Source organism: Leopardus geoffroyi, chromosome E1 (assembly GCF_018350155.1).
Source record: "Leopardus geoffroyi isolate Oge1 chromosome E1, O.geoffroyi_Oge1_pat1.0, whole genome shotgun sequence".
NCBI lineage: Eukaryota > Metazoa > Chordata > Mammalia > Carnivora > Felidae > Leopardus > Leopardus geoffroyi.
This window is the reverse complement of record NC_059330.1, coordinates 16,694,144-16,710,518: the sequence shown is the minus strand read 5'-3', so window position 1 is coordinate 16,710,518 and position 16,375 is coordinate 16,694,144. Positions and strand designations below refer to the sequence as shown.

At 38.1% G+C, this 16,375-nt stretch overlaps 1 protein-coding gene and 1 non-coding gene across 20 annotated transcripts in view; both read left to right on the top strand.

Moving 5' to 3' along the window:
- EFCAB5 (EF-hand calcium binding domain 5) overlaps positions 1-16,375 on the top strand; it is a 200,984-nt gene that overhangs the window by 152,470 nt on the left and 32,139 nt on the right. For all 19 annotated transcript variants that reach the window (XM_045487792.1, XM_045487783.1, XM_045487787.1 and 16 more), the window contains 3 exons: positions 12,061-12,350; positions 14,772-14,941; positions 15,430-15,658. In XM_045487792.1, coding sequence (XP_045343748.1) covers positions 12,061-12,350; positions 14,772-14,941; positions 15,430-15,658 — 689 coding nt within the window. The remainder of the gene's footprint in view (positions 1-12,060; positions 12,351-14,771; positions 14,942-15,429; positions 15,659-16,375) is intronic.
- LOC123604795 lies at positions 13,781-13,887 on the top strand. The gene has a single exon (XR_006715512.1). It is a non-coding gene; the product is annotated as a U6 spliceosomal RNA (small nuclear RNA).

Below are 16,375 nucleotides of genomic sequence, written 5' to 3'. Positions count from 1 at the left end.
TTTTTGTGGTTGTACTTTGAAATCATAGAAACATTCCCTTTTTTTTTTTTAATATTTTATTTTTAAGTAATCTCTACACCCAATGTGGGGTTTGAATTTACAACCCCGAGATTAAGAATCCCACACTCTACTGACTGAGCCAGCCAGGTGCCCCAGAAACATTCTCTTCCTTATCAAACTTTTTATTTATTTGTTATAACAATATGTATTCATGGTTTCCTATTTTATTCAACATGTTGTAATCCAACACTATCATTATTTATTTTAAATTTTTTTTAACGTTTATTTATTTTTGGGACAGAGAGAGACAGAGCATGAACGGGGGAGGGGCAGAGAGAGAGGGAGACACAGAATCGGAAGCAGGCTCCAGGCTCTGAGCTATCAGCACAGAGCCCGACGCGGGGCTCGAACCCACGGACTGTGAGATGGTGACCTGAGCTGAAGTCAGACGCCTAACCGACTGAGCCACCCAGGCGCCCCTATCATTATTTATTTTAATGTTCCTATTGTCTCAGATTTGACCAATGGGAGTCCTTTCAATCTGAATTTTATGTCTTCCCCTTCCCTCCAATATTCTATTATGAAAAATTTCAAACATACAGCAAAGCTGAGAGAATTTTATAGTGAACACCTATATATCCATCACCTAGATTCTATCATTAACATTTTATTACACTTTTAAAAATTATTTATTCATCTCTTTATCCCTCCATTTCTCTTATTTTTTTATACATTTCAAAATAAATTGCTGACCCCAATACACTCCTCCCTAAACACTTCGGCATGTGTATCTTTAATTAGAATTCAATATATGTTAACAGCTTTTTTTCTTTTGAGGTAAAATTAAACAAATGAAACACAAATTTTAAGTGTACATTCACTGAGTTTTGGCAAATACATAGATTGTGTATCCAATACCCCTATTAAGATATAGAACACTAAGTTCCCTCATGCCTCTTTCTCACTCAATCCCCACCACCCAATCCCCAAGACGACCACCCTTCTGGTTGTTTTCCACTACAGATATGTTTTATCTCTCTGAGTTCATATATATGGAATCATTTGTATGTACCTTTTATGTAAGGCCTCTTTCACTCAGCACATTTTTTTTTTCTTGAGATTCTTACATGTTGTTTTGTGTACCAACAATTTCCTTATTTTGTTTGTTTGTTTGTTGAGTAGTATTCTGTTGTATGAATAAACTATAGGTTGTTAGTCCATTCTTCAACTGGTAGTCATTTAGACTGATTTCATTTCTTGGCTATTATGAATAAAGATGCTATAAACAATCTTGCACAAATCTTTTGTGCAGATACATGTTTTTATTTCTTTTATAATAAATACCAAGCGGTATGATTTATGGGCTATAAGGTAGATATATTTTTAGTTATATTAAGAAACTGACAGAATATTTCCTGTGTCCTTTTAACATGTATCCATCATTCTTTGAGTACTTCCTTGCTTTGCACAATGAGATGTTCTAGATTCATCTTATACTTTCCTACTGCCAGCATGGAATCACCCATTTCTCTAAGGAACCTTGGTTTCTTTTAGTGGAGAATCGTATTTAGAAGCCAAGATCTTGGTTCTTTTTTTTTTTTAATGTACAATTTTAATGATTTTAAAAATTTATTTACTTATGTATTTATTTGTTTATTTTTGAGAGAGTGAGTGTGAGTGAGGGGCAGACAGAGGGAGAGAAAGAGAATCCTATGAGGTGCACAGAGAAAGGGAGAGAGAGTGCAGAGCCCAGAGCAGGGCTCCAGCTTACCCAATGTGGGGGCTTGAACTCACAAATCATAAGATCATGATCTGAGCCGAAATTGGATGCTTAACTGACTGAGCCACCCAGACATCCCAAGATCTTGGTTCTATACATGCTCATTGCTTCCAGATCCTTGCTCCCAAGTTTCTCATAGGGAGCGTGTGTGTGTGTGTGTGTGTGTGTGTACACAAAAATTTACATCTGTACATATCTCTGTAAATATCTATTCATATTAAAAGCTGTAAGTTCAAGGCACCTGCCTGGCTCAGTTGGTGGAGCATGTGGCTCTTGATCTCAGGGCTGTGGGTTTGGGGCCCATATTAGGTGTAGAGATTACTTAAAAATAAAATCTGTAAAGAAAAAAATAACTGTAAGTTCACACTCATACCTCCAAGTCCAAAATAGTAACAGAGTTCATTCTAGTTTTCTCCCTTTTTGTAGCTCTCTTCTTCTCTCTTGCTTGTATTATCCTAAATTTGTTTATTTATCTAATCAGTCCTCTTGTATGGAACTAATCTCCCATCACACTGTCCTCTCCCCAACACTGATGTTCTTTCCTTCTCACTACACTTAAGTCTCAACACCCTGTATTAATCTCTCTTCCCCCAGTTGCCCTCCTTACTCTGCTCAGGCTCTAACATCCCACAACAGATTCCCCCCCCCCACACACCTCATGTGGATGCCTCTCATACATCCCCTTAAGTTCTGGCATTCTGTGACAAGGGACCTTTTCATGTAGATGCTCTCCTTAATCAAACTTCTGATTCCTCATGCTGAGCTAAGTCCTACCTAGAAGACCTCATTTTGCTTGGGTCCTGATTCCCCATGCTGGGCTGTCCCTATACACAGACACCCTCCTCACTCTGTTTATGTTCTGACTTCCAAAATCAAACTGTCCTTCCATTTGGATGCCCTTCTCACTCTTCTCAGGCCTAATACCCCATGTTGGGCATCTACCCCATGTGGGTATCCTCTTCATCCTGCTTGGGTTCTCACACCCCAAGCCAAACCACCTCTGCAGGGCCACCCTCTTCATTCACATAGGCTGAGATTGCCCTTGCACCTGGGTAACATCCTCACCTGCTCAGGCTCTGACAACCCATGCCTATCACTTCCTGAACAATGCCCTCCTTACCCCACCGGATTTCTGCTACCCTATTCTGGGCCACTGGGCTTACTTTGACCAGGAGCAAATACTTACCATGCCTTACCTCACCAATGGCTTTAGGACCTAATTGTTCAAGAAGGGAAAAGAATAAAAAGAGGAGGAGGAGGAGGAGGAGGAGGAGAAGGAGGAGGAAGAAATGGAAGAGGAAGAACCCACAAGTTAATTTAATTCAAGACTATATCAGTTAGGACCCTTTGAGTTCAAGTAATAGGAAGCCCAGCCTAGAGTGGTTAAACAAACAAAAAAAAAAACTTTATTGGTTCATATGATAGAAAAGTCCAGGGCTAGTTCAGAACACAGATTTGGGAGTTCAAATAATGACATGAGGACAAGTGTCTGCTTCTTTCTTTTTCTTTTTCAGTCTGATCTTGCTCTTTTCTATGTTTTGACTCATCTTCATACAGCCTTCCCCCTTGTTGAGTCCAGGTACAATCTCACATCCTCCAGTCCAGTGGGAATAAAAAGGGAAATATCCTCTTGCTAGCAAAGAGTTTGGCATTAGTCTGGACTAAACCAACCACTCTGCCTGAAGGAATAGAATGTCCTGACTGGTTTAGGCCTGAGATGCATGCTACATCTCTAGAACCATGATTGGAATCCTACTCAAACAAACGAAGTGAGATGAGAATGGAGTAGTTTCCCCAAAACAAAATTTGGGATACTAGTAATAGAAAGACGAATGGATGTGATAGAGCAAAAATTAACAAAAGTTCACACTAGAGGGGAGAAGTTAAGATGACGGAGAAGTAGGGGGACCTTGGGCCTTCTTCATGCCTCAAACACAGCTGTATTGAGGTCAGGTCATTTGGAGCACCCAGGAAATCGATCTGTGGACTGGCAGAAGGATCTCCCTGTTTGGAAGGAGATAGTGTGGCAGGTGCGAGGCTCATTTTAACAGACAAATCAAAGCATGCCTAGTTGAATATCCAAACACTCCCAACTGTAAGCAAGGAGGAGCTCTGTAGAGGACTGACAAGTGGGAAAGAGCAGCCAAAATGCAACAGCAGAGTGTAAACAGCATACATCAAAAAAACTTCCTAAAGTGCCAGGCTCTTGACAGTGTATGACCCCTTTTTAATACAGTATTATTCTCAGGTGGAGGAAATATAGCAAGCTTTCAAAACATGCAAAAGACAGAAACTTAGCCAAAATGACAAGTGGGAGGAATTCTCCTCAAAAGAAAAGTCAAGAAGAAATCACAGCCAGGGACTTGCTCAAAATAGATATAAGCAATATATCTGAAAAAGAATTTAGAACAATAGTCATAAGACTACTAGCTGGGCTTGAAAAAAGCATAGAAGACACCAGAGAAACCCTTCCTGCAGAGCTCAAAGATCTGAAATTAAAAATGCTGTAATGGGGTTGCAAAACCAACTAGATATATTCACAATGAGGATTGAAGAAGCAGAGGAGAGAATAAGTGATATAGAAGATAAATTTATGGAAAATAATTAAGTTGAAAAGAAGAGGGAAAGAAAACTAATAGATTACTAAGGGAAACTTAGGGAACTCAGTGATTCTAGAAAGCAAAAACAATATCCATATCATAGGAGTCCCAGAAGAAGAAGAGTGGGAAAAAGAGGCAGAAGGTTTATTTGAACAAATTTTAGCTGAGAACTTCCCTAATTTGGGGAAGGAGATAGGCATTCAAGTCCAGGAAGCACAGAGAATGCCACTCAAAATCAACAAAAATAGATCAATACCATGGCATATTATAGTGAAATTTGAAAATACAAAGATAAAGAGAGAATTCTGAAAGCAGCTAGGGACAAAAGTTCCTTAACCTACAAGGGTAGACACATAAGGTTAGAGGCAGACCTGTCCACTGAAACTTGGCATGCCAGAAGGGAGTGGGAGGAAATATTCAACGTGCTGAATGGGAAAAATATGCAACCAGGAATTCTTTATCCGGCAAGGCTGACATTCAGAATAGGAGAAATAAAAAGAGTTTCCCAGACAAACAAAAACTAAAGGAGTTCATGACCCTAAACCAGCCCTGCAAGAAATTTTAAGGAGGACTCCACAACTCTACAGGTAAAATAATGGCACTAAATTCATGTCTTTCAAAAATCACTATGAATGTAAATGGACTAAATGCTCCAATCAAAAGACAGAGGGTATCAGCATTGATAAAAACAAGACTCATCTATATGTTTCCTACAAGAGCCTCATTTTAGACCTAAAGACACCTTCAGATTGAAAGTGAGGAGATGGAGAACCATCTATCATGCTAATGGACATCAAAAGAAAGCCAGAGTAGCCATACTTATATCAGAAAAACTGGATTTTAAAACAAAGACAATAACAAGAGACGAATAAGGACATTATATCATAATTACGGGATATATTGATCAAGAAGTACTAACAATTATAGGGGTGTCTAGGTGACTCAGTCGGTTAAGTGTCCAAGTCTTCATTTTGGCTCAGGTCATGATCTCACACTTTGTGAGTTCAAGCCCTGCATCAGGCTCTATGCTGACAGTGTGGAACCTGCTTGGGATTATTGGTCTCCTTCTCTCTCTACCCCTCCCCCAATCTCACACACACACACACACACACACACACACACACACACACTTTCTCTCTCTCTTTCTCTCAAAATAAATAAACAAACATTAAAAAAAAATTTTAAAGACAAAGTACTAACAATTGTAAATATTTCTGCCTCCAACTTGATACACCCAAATATATAAATTAATTAATTAAAAACATAAAGAAACTCATTGATAATAATACTATGAGACTTTAACACTCCACTTACAGAAATGGGCAGATCATCTGAGCAGAAAATCAACAAGGAAACAATGGCTGTGAATGACATTCTGAACCAGATGGACTTAACAGATATATTCAGAACATTTTATCCAAAAGCAGCAGAATACACATTCTTCTCTAGTGCACATGGGACATTCTCCAGAATAAATCACATACTGGGTCACAAACCAGTCCTCAACAAGTACAAAAAGATTGAGATCATACCGTGCATATTTTCAGATCACAACACTATGAAACTTGAAATCAACCACAAGAAAAAATTTGAAAAGCCCTCAAATGCATGGAGGTTAAAGAACATCCTACTAAAGAATGAATGCGTTAACCAGGAAATTAAAGAAGAAATAAAGAAATACATGGATGCCAATGAAAATGAAAACATGACAGTCCAAACCCTTTGGGATGCAGCAAAGGCAGTCCTAAGAAGAAAGTATATTACAATTCAGGCCTATCTCAAGGTGTGAGAAAGGTCCCAAATCAACAATATAACCTTGCACCTAATTGCTAGAAAAGGAAGAGCAAATAAAGTCTAAAGCCAGCAGAAGAGAAATAATAAAGATTAAAGCAGAAATAAATGATGTAGAAACAGACAAACAAGAAAGTAGAACAGATCAACAAAACTAAGAGCTGGTTCTTTGAAAGAATACACAAAGTTGATAACTCCCTAGCCAGACCTATCAAAAAGAAAAGAGAAAGGACCCAAATAGATAAAATCACAAACGAAAGAGGAGAGATCACAACCAACACCACAGAAATACAATTATAAGAGAATAAAAGAACACTATGAAAAACTATATGCCAATGAACTGGACAATAAGGAAGAAATGGATAAATTCCTAGAAATTCACAAACTACCAGAACTGAAACAGAAAGAAATACAAAATTTGAACAGACCCATAACCAGCAAAGAAATTGAACCAGTAATCAAAAATGTCCCAACAAACAAGTCCTGGGCTAGATACCTTCCCAGGGGAATCCTATCAGACATTTAAAGAAGAGTTAATACCTATTCTTCTCAAACTATTCCAAAAAATAGAAATGGGAGAAAAACTTTCCAAATTCATTCTCTGAGGCCAATATTACCCTGATTCCAAAACTAGACAAAGACCCACTAAAAAGGAGAATTACAGGCCAATTTTCCTGATGAACACGAATGCAAAAATTCTCAACAAGATACTAGCAAACTGGATCCAACAATACATTAAAAGACTTATTCACCATGATCAACTGGGATTTATTTCTGTGATGCAGGGCTGGTTCAATATTTGCAAATCAATCAACATGATACACCACACTAATAAAAGAAAGGATAAGAACCACATGATCCTGTCAACAGATGCAGAAAAAGCATTTGACAAAATATACCATCCATGCTTGATAAAAACCCTCAACAAAGTAGGGATAGATGGAACATGGCTCAACATCATCAAAGTGACGTATGAAAGACCCACAGCTAATATAATCCTCAATAAGAAAAACTTTCCCCTATGGTCAGGAACAAGACAAGGATGTCCACTCTCACCATTACTATTTAACATAGTACTGGGAGTCTTAGCCTCAGCAATGAGACAACAAAAAGAAATAAAGAGCATAAAAATTGCAAGGAAGAAGTCAGACATTCACTATTTGCAGATAATATGATACTCTGTGTAGAAAACCTGAAAGACTCCACCAAAAATTGCTAGAACTAATACATGAATATAGCAAAGTCGCGGGATATAAAATCAACATGCAGAAATCTGTTGCATTTCTATATGCCAATAATGAAGCAGCAGAAAAAGAAATAGAGGAATCTATTCCATTTGCAATTGCATCAAAAACAATGTTACCTAGGAATAAACCTAACTAAAGAGGTAAAAGATCTGTACTCTGAAAAGTATAAAGAAATTGAAAGGGACACAAAGAAATGGAAAAGAATTCCATGCTCATGGATTAGAAGAACATCGTTAAAATGTCTATACTACCCAAAGCAATCTACACTTGTAATGCAATCCCTATCAAAATTACATTATTAGGTATTTACCCAAAGGATACAAAAATACAGATCTGAAAGGGTGCATACACACCAATGTTTATAGCAGCATTATCAACAATAGCCAAACTATGGAGAGTGCCCAATGTCCACTGACTGATGAATGGAAAAGGAAGATGTGGTGTATATCTATACAATGTAATATTAGTCATCAGAAGGAATGACATCTTGCCATTTGCAAAGATGTGGATGAAGCTAGAATGTATTATGCTAAATGAAATAACTCAATCAGAGAAAGACAAATACCGTATGATTGCACTCATTTGTGGAATTTAAGAAACAAAGCAGATGAACATATGGAAAGAGGAGGAAAAAAAGAGAAGAGAGGGGAAACAAAACCACAAAAGACTCTTAAAGATAGAGAACAAACTGAAAGTTGATGGAGGGAAGTGAGTGGGAGATTGACTCGATGGGTGATGGGCATTAAGGAGGGAACTTGTTTTGATGAGAGCACTGAGTGTTGTATGTAAGTGATGAATTACTGAATTCCACTCCTGAAACTAAATTGCACTGTATGTTAGCTAAAATTTAAATAAATTTATAAATAAATAAATAGTATAAACTCAGAAAAAAATCAACAAAAGCCCAACCACAAAAATGAGAAACCTTCATCAGTAGGAGGACCAAAAGTAATAGGCAGTATTTGTTAATTGTCAAACATATGGTATAGAATAGATGCTTGTCTTCCAAAGGAAGGAGATATCGTGGTGGAAGCCTTGTTCAGGAAGGTGAGATTTTGAAATGTAAACAAGAAGGGTACATACCCTATGACTTATTAATTTATAATGAATGTCAAAGAAACTTGCACATGCATACCGGAAGACATGTATAGCAAAACACTGGAGACAACCTACATGCCCACTGACAGGAGAATAAATCAATGGTGGTATACACACAGAATGACATAGTATACAGTGGTGAAAATGAATGAATCACAGCTACAGGAACAACATGGATGGATATGGTAGCATGATGCGGAATAAAAAAAGTAAGTCCCAGGGCGCCTGGGTGGCTCAGTCGGTTAAGCATCTGACTTTGGCTCAGGTCATGATCTCGCGATTCATGAGTTCGAGCCCCGCATCAGGCTCTGTGCTGACAGCTCAGAGCCTGGAGCCTGTTTCAGATTCTGTGTCTCCCTCTCTCTCTGCCCCTCCCCTGCTCATGCTCTGTCTCTCTCTGTCTCAAAAATAAATAAAAACGTTTTAAAAAAATAAGTCCCATAAAACTATATATATATACATACACACACACGCACGCACACATATATATATGAACACTCTGTGCTCATCAAAACAAGTGCCCTCCTTAATGCCCATCACCCATTGAGCCAATCTCCCACCCACTTCCCTCCATCAACTTTCAGTTTGTTTTCTATCATGAAGAGTCTCTTGTGGTTTTCAAAAATGAACTACTGGGACCTCATCAAAATAAGGAGCTTCTGCACAACAAAGGAAACAATCAGCAAAACTAAAAGGCAATCGACAGAATGGGAGAAGATATTTGCAAACGACGTATCAGATAAAGGGTTAGTATCCAGAATCTATAAGGAACTTCTCAAACTCAACACCCAAAACACAAATAATCCAGTGAAGAAATGGGCAAAAGACATGAATAGACACTTCTCCAAAGAAGACATCCAGATGGCCAACCGACACATGAAAACATGCTCCACATCACTCATCATCAGGGAAATCCAAATCAAAACCACAATGAGGTACCACCTTACACCTGTCAGAATGGCTCACATTAACAACTCAGGCAACAACAGATGTTGGCGAGGATGTGGAGAAAGAGGATCTCTTTTGCATTGTTGGTGGCAGTGCAAGCTGGTGCAGCCACTCTGGAAAACAGTATGGAAGTGCCTCAAAAAACTAAAAATAGAACTACCCTACGACCCAGCAATTGCACTACTAAGCATTTATCCATGGGATACAGGTGTGCTGTTTCGAAGGGACACATGTACGCCCGTGTTCATAGCAGCACTATCAACAACAGCCACAGTATGGAAAGAACCCAAATGTCCATGGATGGATGAATGGATAAAGAAGATGTGGTGTATGCATACAATGGAGTATTACTCAGCAATCAAAAAGAATCAAAAGAAATCTTGCCATTTGCAACTACATGGATGGAACTGGAGGGTATTATGCTAAGTGAAATTAATCAGTCAGAGAAAGACAAAAATCATATGACTTCACTCATATGAGGACTTTAAGAGACAAAACAGATGAACATAAGGGAAGGGACACAAAAATAATATAAAAATAGGGAGGGGGACAAAACAGAAGAGACTCATAAATATGGAGAACAAACAGAGGGTTGCTGGAGGGGTTGTGGGAGGGGGGGATGAACTAGATGGGTAAGGGGCACTAAGGAATCTACTCCTGAAATCATTGTTGCACTATATGCTAACTAATTTGGATGTAAATTTTAAAAAATAAAAAATAAAATCAAATAAATAAAAATAAATACATAAAATAGTATTTAAAAAAAAAAGAGTCTCTTGTGGTTTTGTTTCCCTCTCTTCTCTTTTTTCCTCCTCTTCCCATATGTTCATCTGCTTTGTTTCTTAAATTCCACATGTAAGTGTAATCATATGGTATTTGTCTTTCTCTGATTGAGTTATTTCACTTAGCATAATACATTCTAGCTTCATCCACATCTATGTACATATATATATGTGTGTATATGTATGTATGTGTGTGTGTGTGTGTGTGTGTGTATATATATACATATATAGTATGATGTCCTTTTCCTGAAATTTACAAATAGGCCAAACTAAACTACATGTTGTTTAGAAGTGCACACACAAACACACACACAGTAACACTACTGGGAAAATAAAAGGAAGGGAAAGATAATGCAAAAGCAAAATCGCAGGTTATTGGTGGGGCTGTGGGGGGGTGGGCAGGGGATGAAACAGGGTAGGAGCATGGAGTAAGATGTGTTATTGCAAATGCTTAAGTTTGGTAGCACATTCATAATTGTACAATTAAAAAAATAGAAGAGATGTGGATGCAGAAGTGTGTAAGGCATTGTCAGGACCATGAGTAGAATGGAGATACTAGGGCAAATAATTTCTATATGGTGTTATGGGTAGATATTATTGGAAAATGAACTGGATCTGTATATGGTAGGACTTTTCCCCCTATCTCTTAATTGTTATTTATCTTTAATTTTTAAATTTCAGCATAGTTAACATACTATGTTACATGAGGTTCAGGTGTACAACATAGTGATTCAACTTCTCAATATATTGTGCTATGCTTACCTCAAGTATATCGTCATCTGTCACTGAATATGGTAGGACTTTGAACAAGGGAATTGCATACTGCAAATTGTGTTTATTTTTCATTTTAGTTTTTGTTTTTGCATGTTGATATATTTTTATTCTTTAGAATAATTGGGGAGTATGTTTATGATTATTTAAATACCATGATTAATAAAAGCCATAAATTTGTCTTAGTGCCTTTGAGGTTCATTCCAGTTGTGTGATATGTATATATGTATGTATGTATGTATGCATGTATGTATTTATTAATTTTTTTATTTAAGTATAACCAACACACAATGTTACATTAGATTTAGGTGTACAACATAGTGATTCAACTTTTCTATCTGTTATGCTATGCTCCCCTCAAGTGTAGATACCATCTGTCACCATAAAAAGCTATTACAATATTATTGACTATATCCCCTATGCTATGTCTTTTATTCCTGTGACTTATTCATTCTATAACAAGAAGACTGTATCTCCCACTCCCCTTCACCCTTTTTGTCCATCTCCCCACCCACCTTCCCTCTGGCAACCATCAGTTTGCTCTCTGTATTTATAGACCTGATTCTGCTTTTTGTTGTAAGTTGTTTTAATTTAATTTTATAAATATGTATTGAGACTTACTATTGGTAATCTAATTATGTATAAAATGACTAACACTGGTTTGGAATTATGGAATTAGGATTGGAGAGGAGTGGCAACAAGATATATTGCCAAAGGCTAACAGGATAGGATTAAGTGGCCTATTGGATATGGAAGGTAAAAAGTAGGGAGGAGTCAGAGTTGACCCTGGAGTTTCATCTGGCTGAGTGGTGGAGTTAAAAAAACAAAACAGAAACAGGGAAGATGACACAGGATATTGTGAGTTCAATACAGGAAGTCACTGTAAGACGTTTCATTAGGCTTTGAGATGCCTTTGATATACCTGATTTTCCATGGGGAGCAGTTGTCAGGGGCTTCAGTCTGCTATAAAAGGGGAATGAAAATTTCCCCCATAGATAAATGAACTTTTGATTAGTTCTTCATTTTGTGTTTATGTCTTTTAGCTAAACTACACATCCAATTTCCAAAGCCACGCCCTGGTCAAGAAGTGAGGATGTCTTCAAAACAATTTCAGAAATACATACAGTTGGTTGTATCTGAACTCAGGGGCAATGAAGATCATGTTCTGGAAACTGTTGTGGAGTTTCTGATGAATACTTTAGAAAGGAGCCCTACTGAGAACCTGAGGAATTGTGCCAGGCGGAAGTGGCTATACCGAATCCAACATGCTGCAGAGACAAGTGGGGTATCTTTGGAGCCAGTGTACACCGAGACCTTTAAGGCCCTCACCCAGGTATGTTTTTCTAAAGTGAAATATAAGAGGAAAAATTTCCTCCTAGTATGTGATGTTCAATGGTTGCAAAGGGGGAGCACACTAAATTCTCTTGAAAAATTACTGAGTACTGCTATAGATGTTTTGTTCATTCCAAAACATTACAGTGACCCAAAGCCTAGGAAAGACACAACTGGAATGATTGCAGGTTGGGAAGGTAGCAGTAGAGAGGAAAGGTATAAGAGACAGAATTGTGTCTTGGGATTTCTAATTTCATTTGTGCTGAGAGTCAATAAGCTTAGAGAAGACAATAGGCTAATATTGAAAAATACCAGTAAGGAGATGGTACAGGCAGTTCAAGCTACATTTCCCTTGAAAAATGTTTTAGGAGTCAGTTTAAAAAGGAACTATTTAGGGTCGTCTGGGTGGCTCAGTCAGTTGAGCATCCAACTCCTGATTTTGGCTTAGGTCATGATCCCAAGGTCATGGGATCGGACCCTGTGTGGGGTTCTCGCTGAGTATGGAGCCTGGTTAAGACTCTCTCTTTCTCGCTCTCCCTCTGCCCCTCTCCCCCTGCTTGCACACACTGTCTCTCTCTTCCTCTAAAATGAAAAAAAAATTTAAAGGAAAAATTTAAGGGGCACCTAGTTGGCTCAGTCAGTTAAGTGTCTGACTCTTGGTTTCCACTCAGGTCATGATCTCATGGTTCATCAAATCGAGCCCCATGTTGGACTCTGTGCTGACAGCATGGAGCCTGCTTAGGATTCTCTCTCTCCTCTCTCTCTGCCCCTCCCCCCACTTGCTGACTCTCTTTCTGTCTCAAAATAAACATTAAAATTTTTAAAAGAAACTATTTAAATCATAAGGTCATTAGGAAGTAGGATCCAATATCACACAATATTTCATTGCACTGCCTAGAAACAAGCTGATACTATTATAGAATCATGTCACTTAAAACACATGACTCTGATGGACCACTGCCCACAGCTTTGCCACCCCCTCAGGCACTCCCAGCTTGCTGCCCCTCCCGGACAGAAACAGCCAGCATGGCTGCGATAGATAGATAGATAGATAGATAGATAGATAGATATAGATATACAGATATATAGACATATAGATATAGATAGATAGATAGATAGATAGATAGATAGATAGATAGATAGATATCACAGATTCCACTAGTCCAGGGAACTTGGAGCCATTCAGCTCAATTAAATAGCAACACTTAATTAGTGGATTCATCAACTGAATGGCTGAATTTTCCAATGTACTTTGAAATGGTGTGACCAGGAGCAGACCAATCTAGAAAAACAAGTATTACTCCAACTTGCTTCAGAGGTCTGTGGTACCCTAAGAGAAATCTTACTACATTTGCTAGTTACTCTATAGATCTTTTATGTAGAAAAGGAAGAATAAAGGCAAAAGAAAAAAATACATAAAAAGTAAACCCAGTGCTTGCTTCAGCAGCACATACACTAAAATTGGAACAATACAGAGAAGATTAGCATGGCCCCTGCTCAAGGATGTCATGCTAATTTGTGAAGCATTCAATATTTTTCCAAAAATGAAAAGAAAAAAAAAAAGCAAACCCAAATATATAGAAAGGGAAGGCAAAAATCAAGGAAAACATTTTTCATGTCCCCAAATTATGGACATGCTCAATAATGTGTCAACACAATATTGTTAATAACATAATAATATTTTAGGTACAGAGAATTTTCTGTTATTTTAGTTCGAAATAGTAGTTGCATAAACTCTGAAATCTGAGACCCCAAGAAATTTTTTCCTGGCATAAATCAAATATCATAGCCAAACTATGTTAAGAATTCCCTGAGAGCATTTTTTCCTACATTCACTTCAGAGTAGATGGTGAAAATGTACTCAAGAAATATGAGTTAAATGAAGCCATATTCTTGCCCTGGCCCTCTAAGATAAATACTTTTAACTGAAGCTGAGACAATATGACTATAGTCCAAAGGGATCCAAGTTTTAAACCTCTAAATTTGAGAAGACTTGAGAGATTTTTTTTTTTAGTCTAGTTGACATAAAGTAAATCCATTCCATTCATTAAAACCCAGATTTGGGGAGCATTTGGGTGGCTCAGTTGGTTAGGCGTCCAACTTTTGATTTTAGCTCAGGTCATGATCTCACAGTTGTAGAATCTAGCCCCTCATCAGGCTCCACACTCACTGTGGAGATTCTCTCTCTCTCTCTCTCTCTCTCTCTCTCTCTCTCTCTCTCTCTCTCTCTTTCTGTCTCTCTCAAATAAAAAACAAAACCAAAAACTCAGGTTTAGGAGACAGCTGTGGTGTCAGCCTTTTCCCCGCTGCCCATGAATGGTAATTATTGTGGTCAGATGCACAAACTGGCTAATGATGGGAGACGTGATTAAGAGAATAACTCTTAATCACCAAATACATCATCAGAAACATTTTGACATAGGATGCTGAATCCCATGGAAATAAGAAGATCAGTGCTCACATTTCCCTCTTAGAAGAAAACAGACTACTGCCTGATAGAGGGAATGTTCTATTGAGGAACGTAGCTTCTACTTTAGATGATGCTCCATTTGTACTGAACAGGGTACTCTACAGGGACATGAAGGGAATCAGGTAAGAATTTCTTGAAGAGGTTGGTTTTACACTTCTAAAAAAAATAGTTCCCTTTCTGAAATAAACTAGTATAGAAATCCCAGTTAGCTTCCCAAGAGAGAAAGACCTCAGGCCACCAATGCTTCTGGAGTGGGAGGTGACGGGTTTCCAGTCTTAAATAATTTCACCTGGTCAATTCTAGAGCTGACTCCTAGGCAGTGATTTGCCATGTTGGAACTCTGCCTCACAACATCAGCTCAATTATTTCTGCCTGCTTTATAAGTTATGTCTCCAGCATCCTGTTCATATATGTTTTCTCTGGTATGAGCTAAGCTTGTTTTTTAATCTTTTTCTAAAGTCAGACTCTCCAAACTAGTAATTTCATGAGTCCACTTCTCTGACATATAATGACAATAACTATGAATGGATAATTGATCTAATTTCCTGCACGGTTTCATCTAAAGCCTTCTCCCGTGCCTTTATACCACCTTCTAATTCCTATTCCTCAGCTTTACAGTAGTGGATGAAGGGAAGCCAATACATGTCCCCCAGGTTCAGCACCATGGGAACGTCTTCTTCTGGAACAATTCCATCAAGAAGAGTGATCAAAATGGTTCATTCCTGGCTCTGCCTCTTCAGGATGCATATATGAGGGTCTTCGGGGTCATGGCTGTTGACACCCTAAGAGATCCCCAAAAAATAAACATCTTTGTGCCTCATGAGATCAGATTCTATCAGGTAAGTCATGGAGGAATTCTTCAAGAGCAATGGTAAGATGGCCTCTCCTTCTATACTTTTTAAAAAGTAAAACCTAAAACCAGATGAAAATAGATAGTGTCATCATACTTGTTACTGTTTACTGTGTATGTCTAACAGTCTTTGGAGAGGTTCTCCATTACACATAGAAGGACTCTCAGCCTCATCTATGCTTTAGCTTCTGGGAATATTGTTAATATGTGTCCTATTGCATTAATTATAGGAACAGCATTTTATGCTGTAGCACTGAAATCCAACCATTAGGCTACTAACAAGACCCACAAAGTAGGAATGAATCTTTAGAAGGGAGATATTTATGTTTTATTAGTAGGGGGAAACTAGAAATCTTTTACTCTTTCCACAAATGCATTCCCATGACTCTTGATTTCAGTGTCATGATTTTTAAGGATAAAGAATGTAGGAAGAAACCTAAATGTTTCTTGAGTATTCATGTTTTCAAATTAGATCACAAAAAAGATGGGCACTTAAAATTTTTTCAATGTTTATTTATTTTTGAGAGTATGAGCAGGGAAGGGGCAGAGAGATGGGGAGACACAGAATCCAAAGCAGGCTCCAGGCTCTGAGCTGTCAGCACAGAGCCCGACATGGGGCTTGAATCTATGAACCAGGAGATCATGACCTGAGCTAAAGTTGGATGCTTAACCAACTGAGCCACCCAGGTGCTCCAAAAGATAAGCA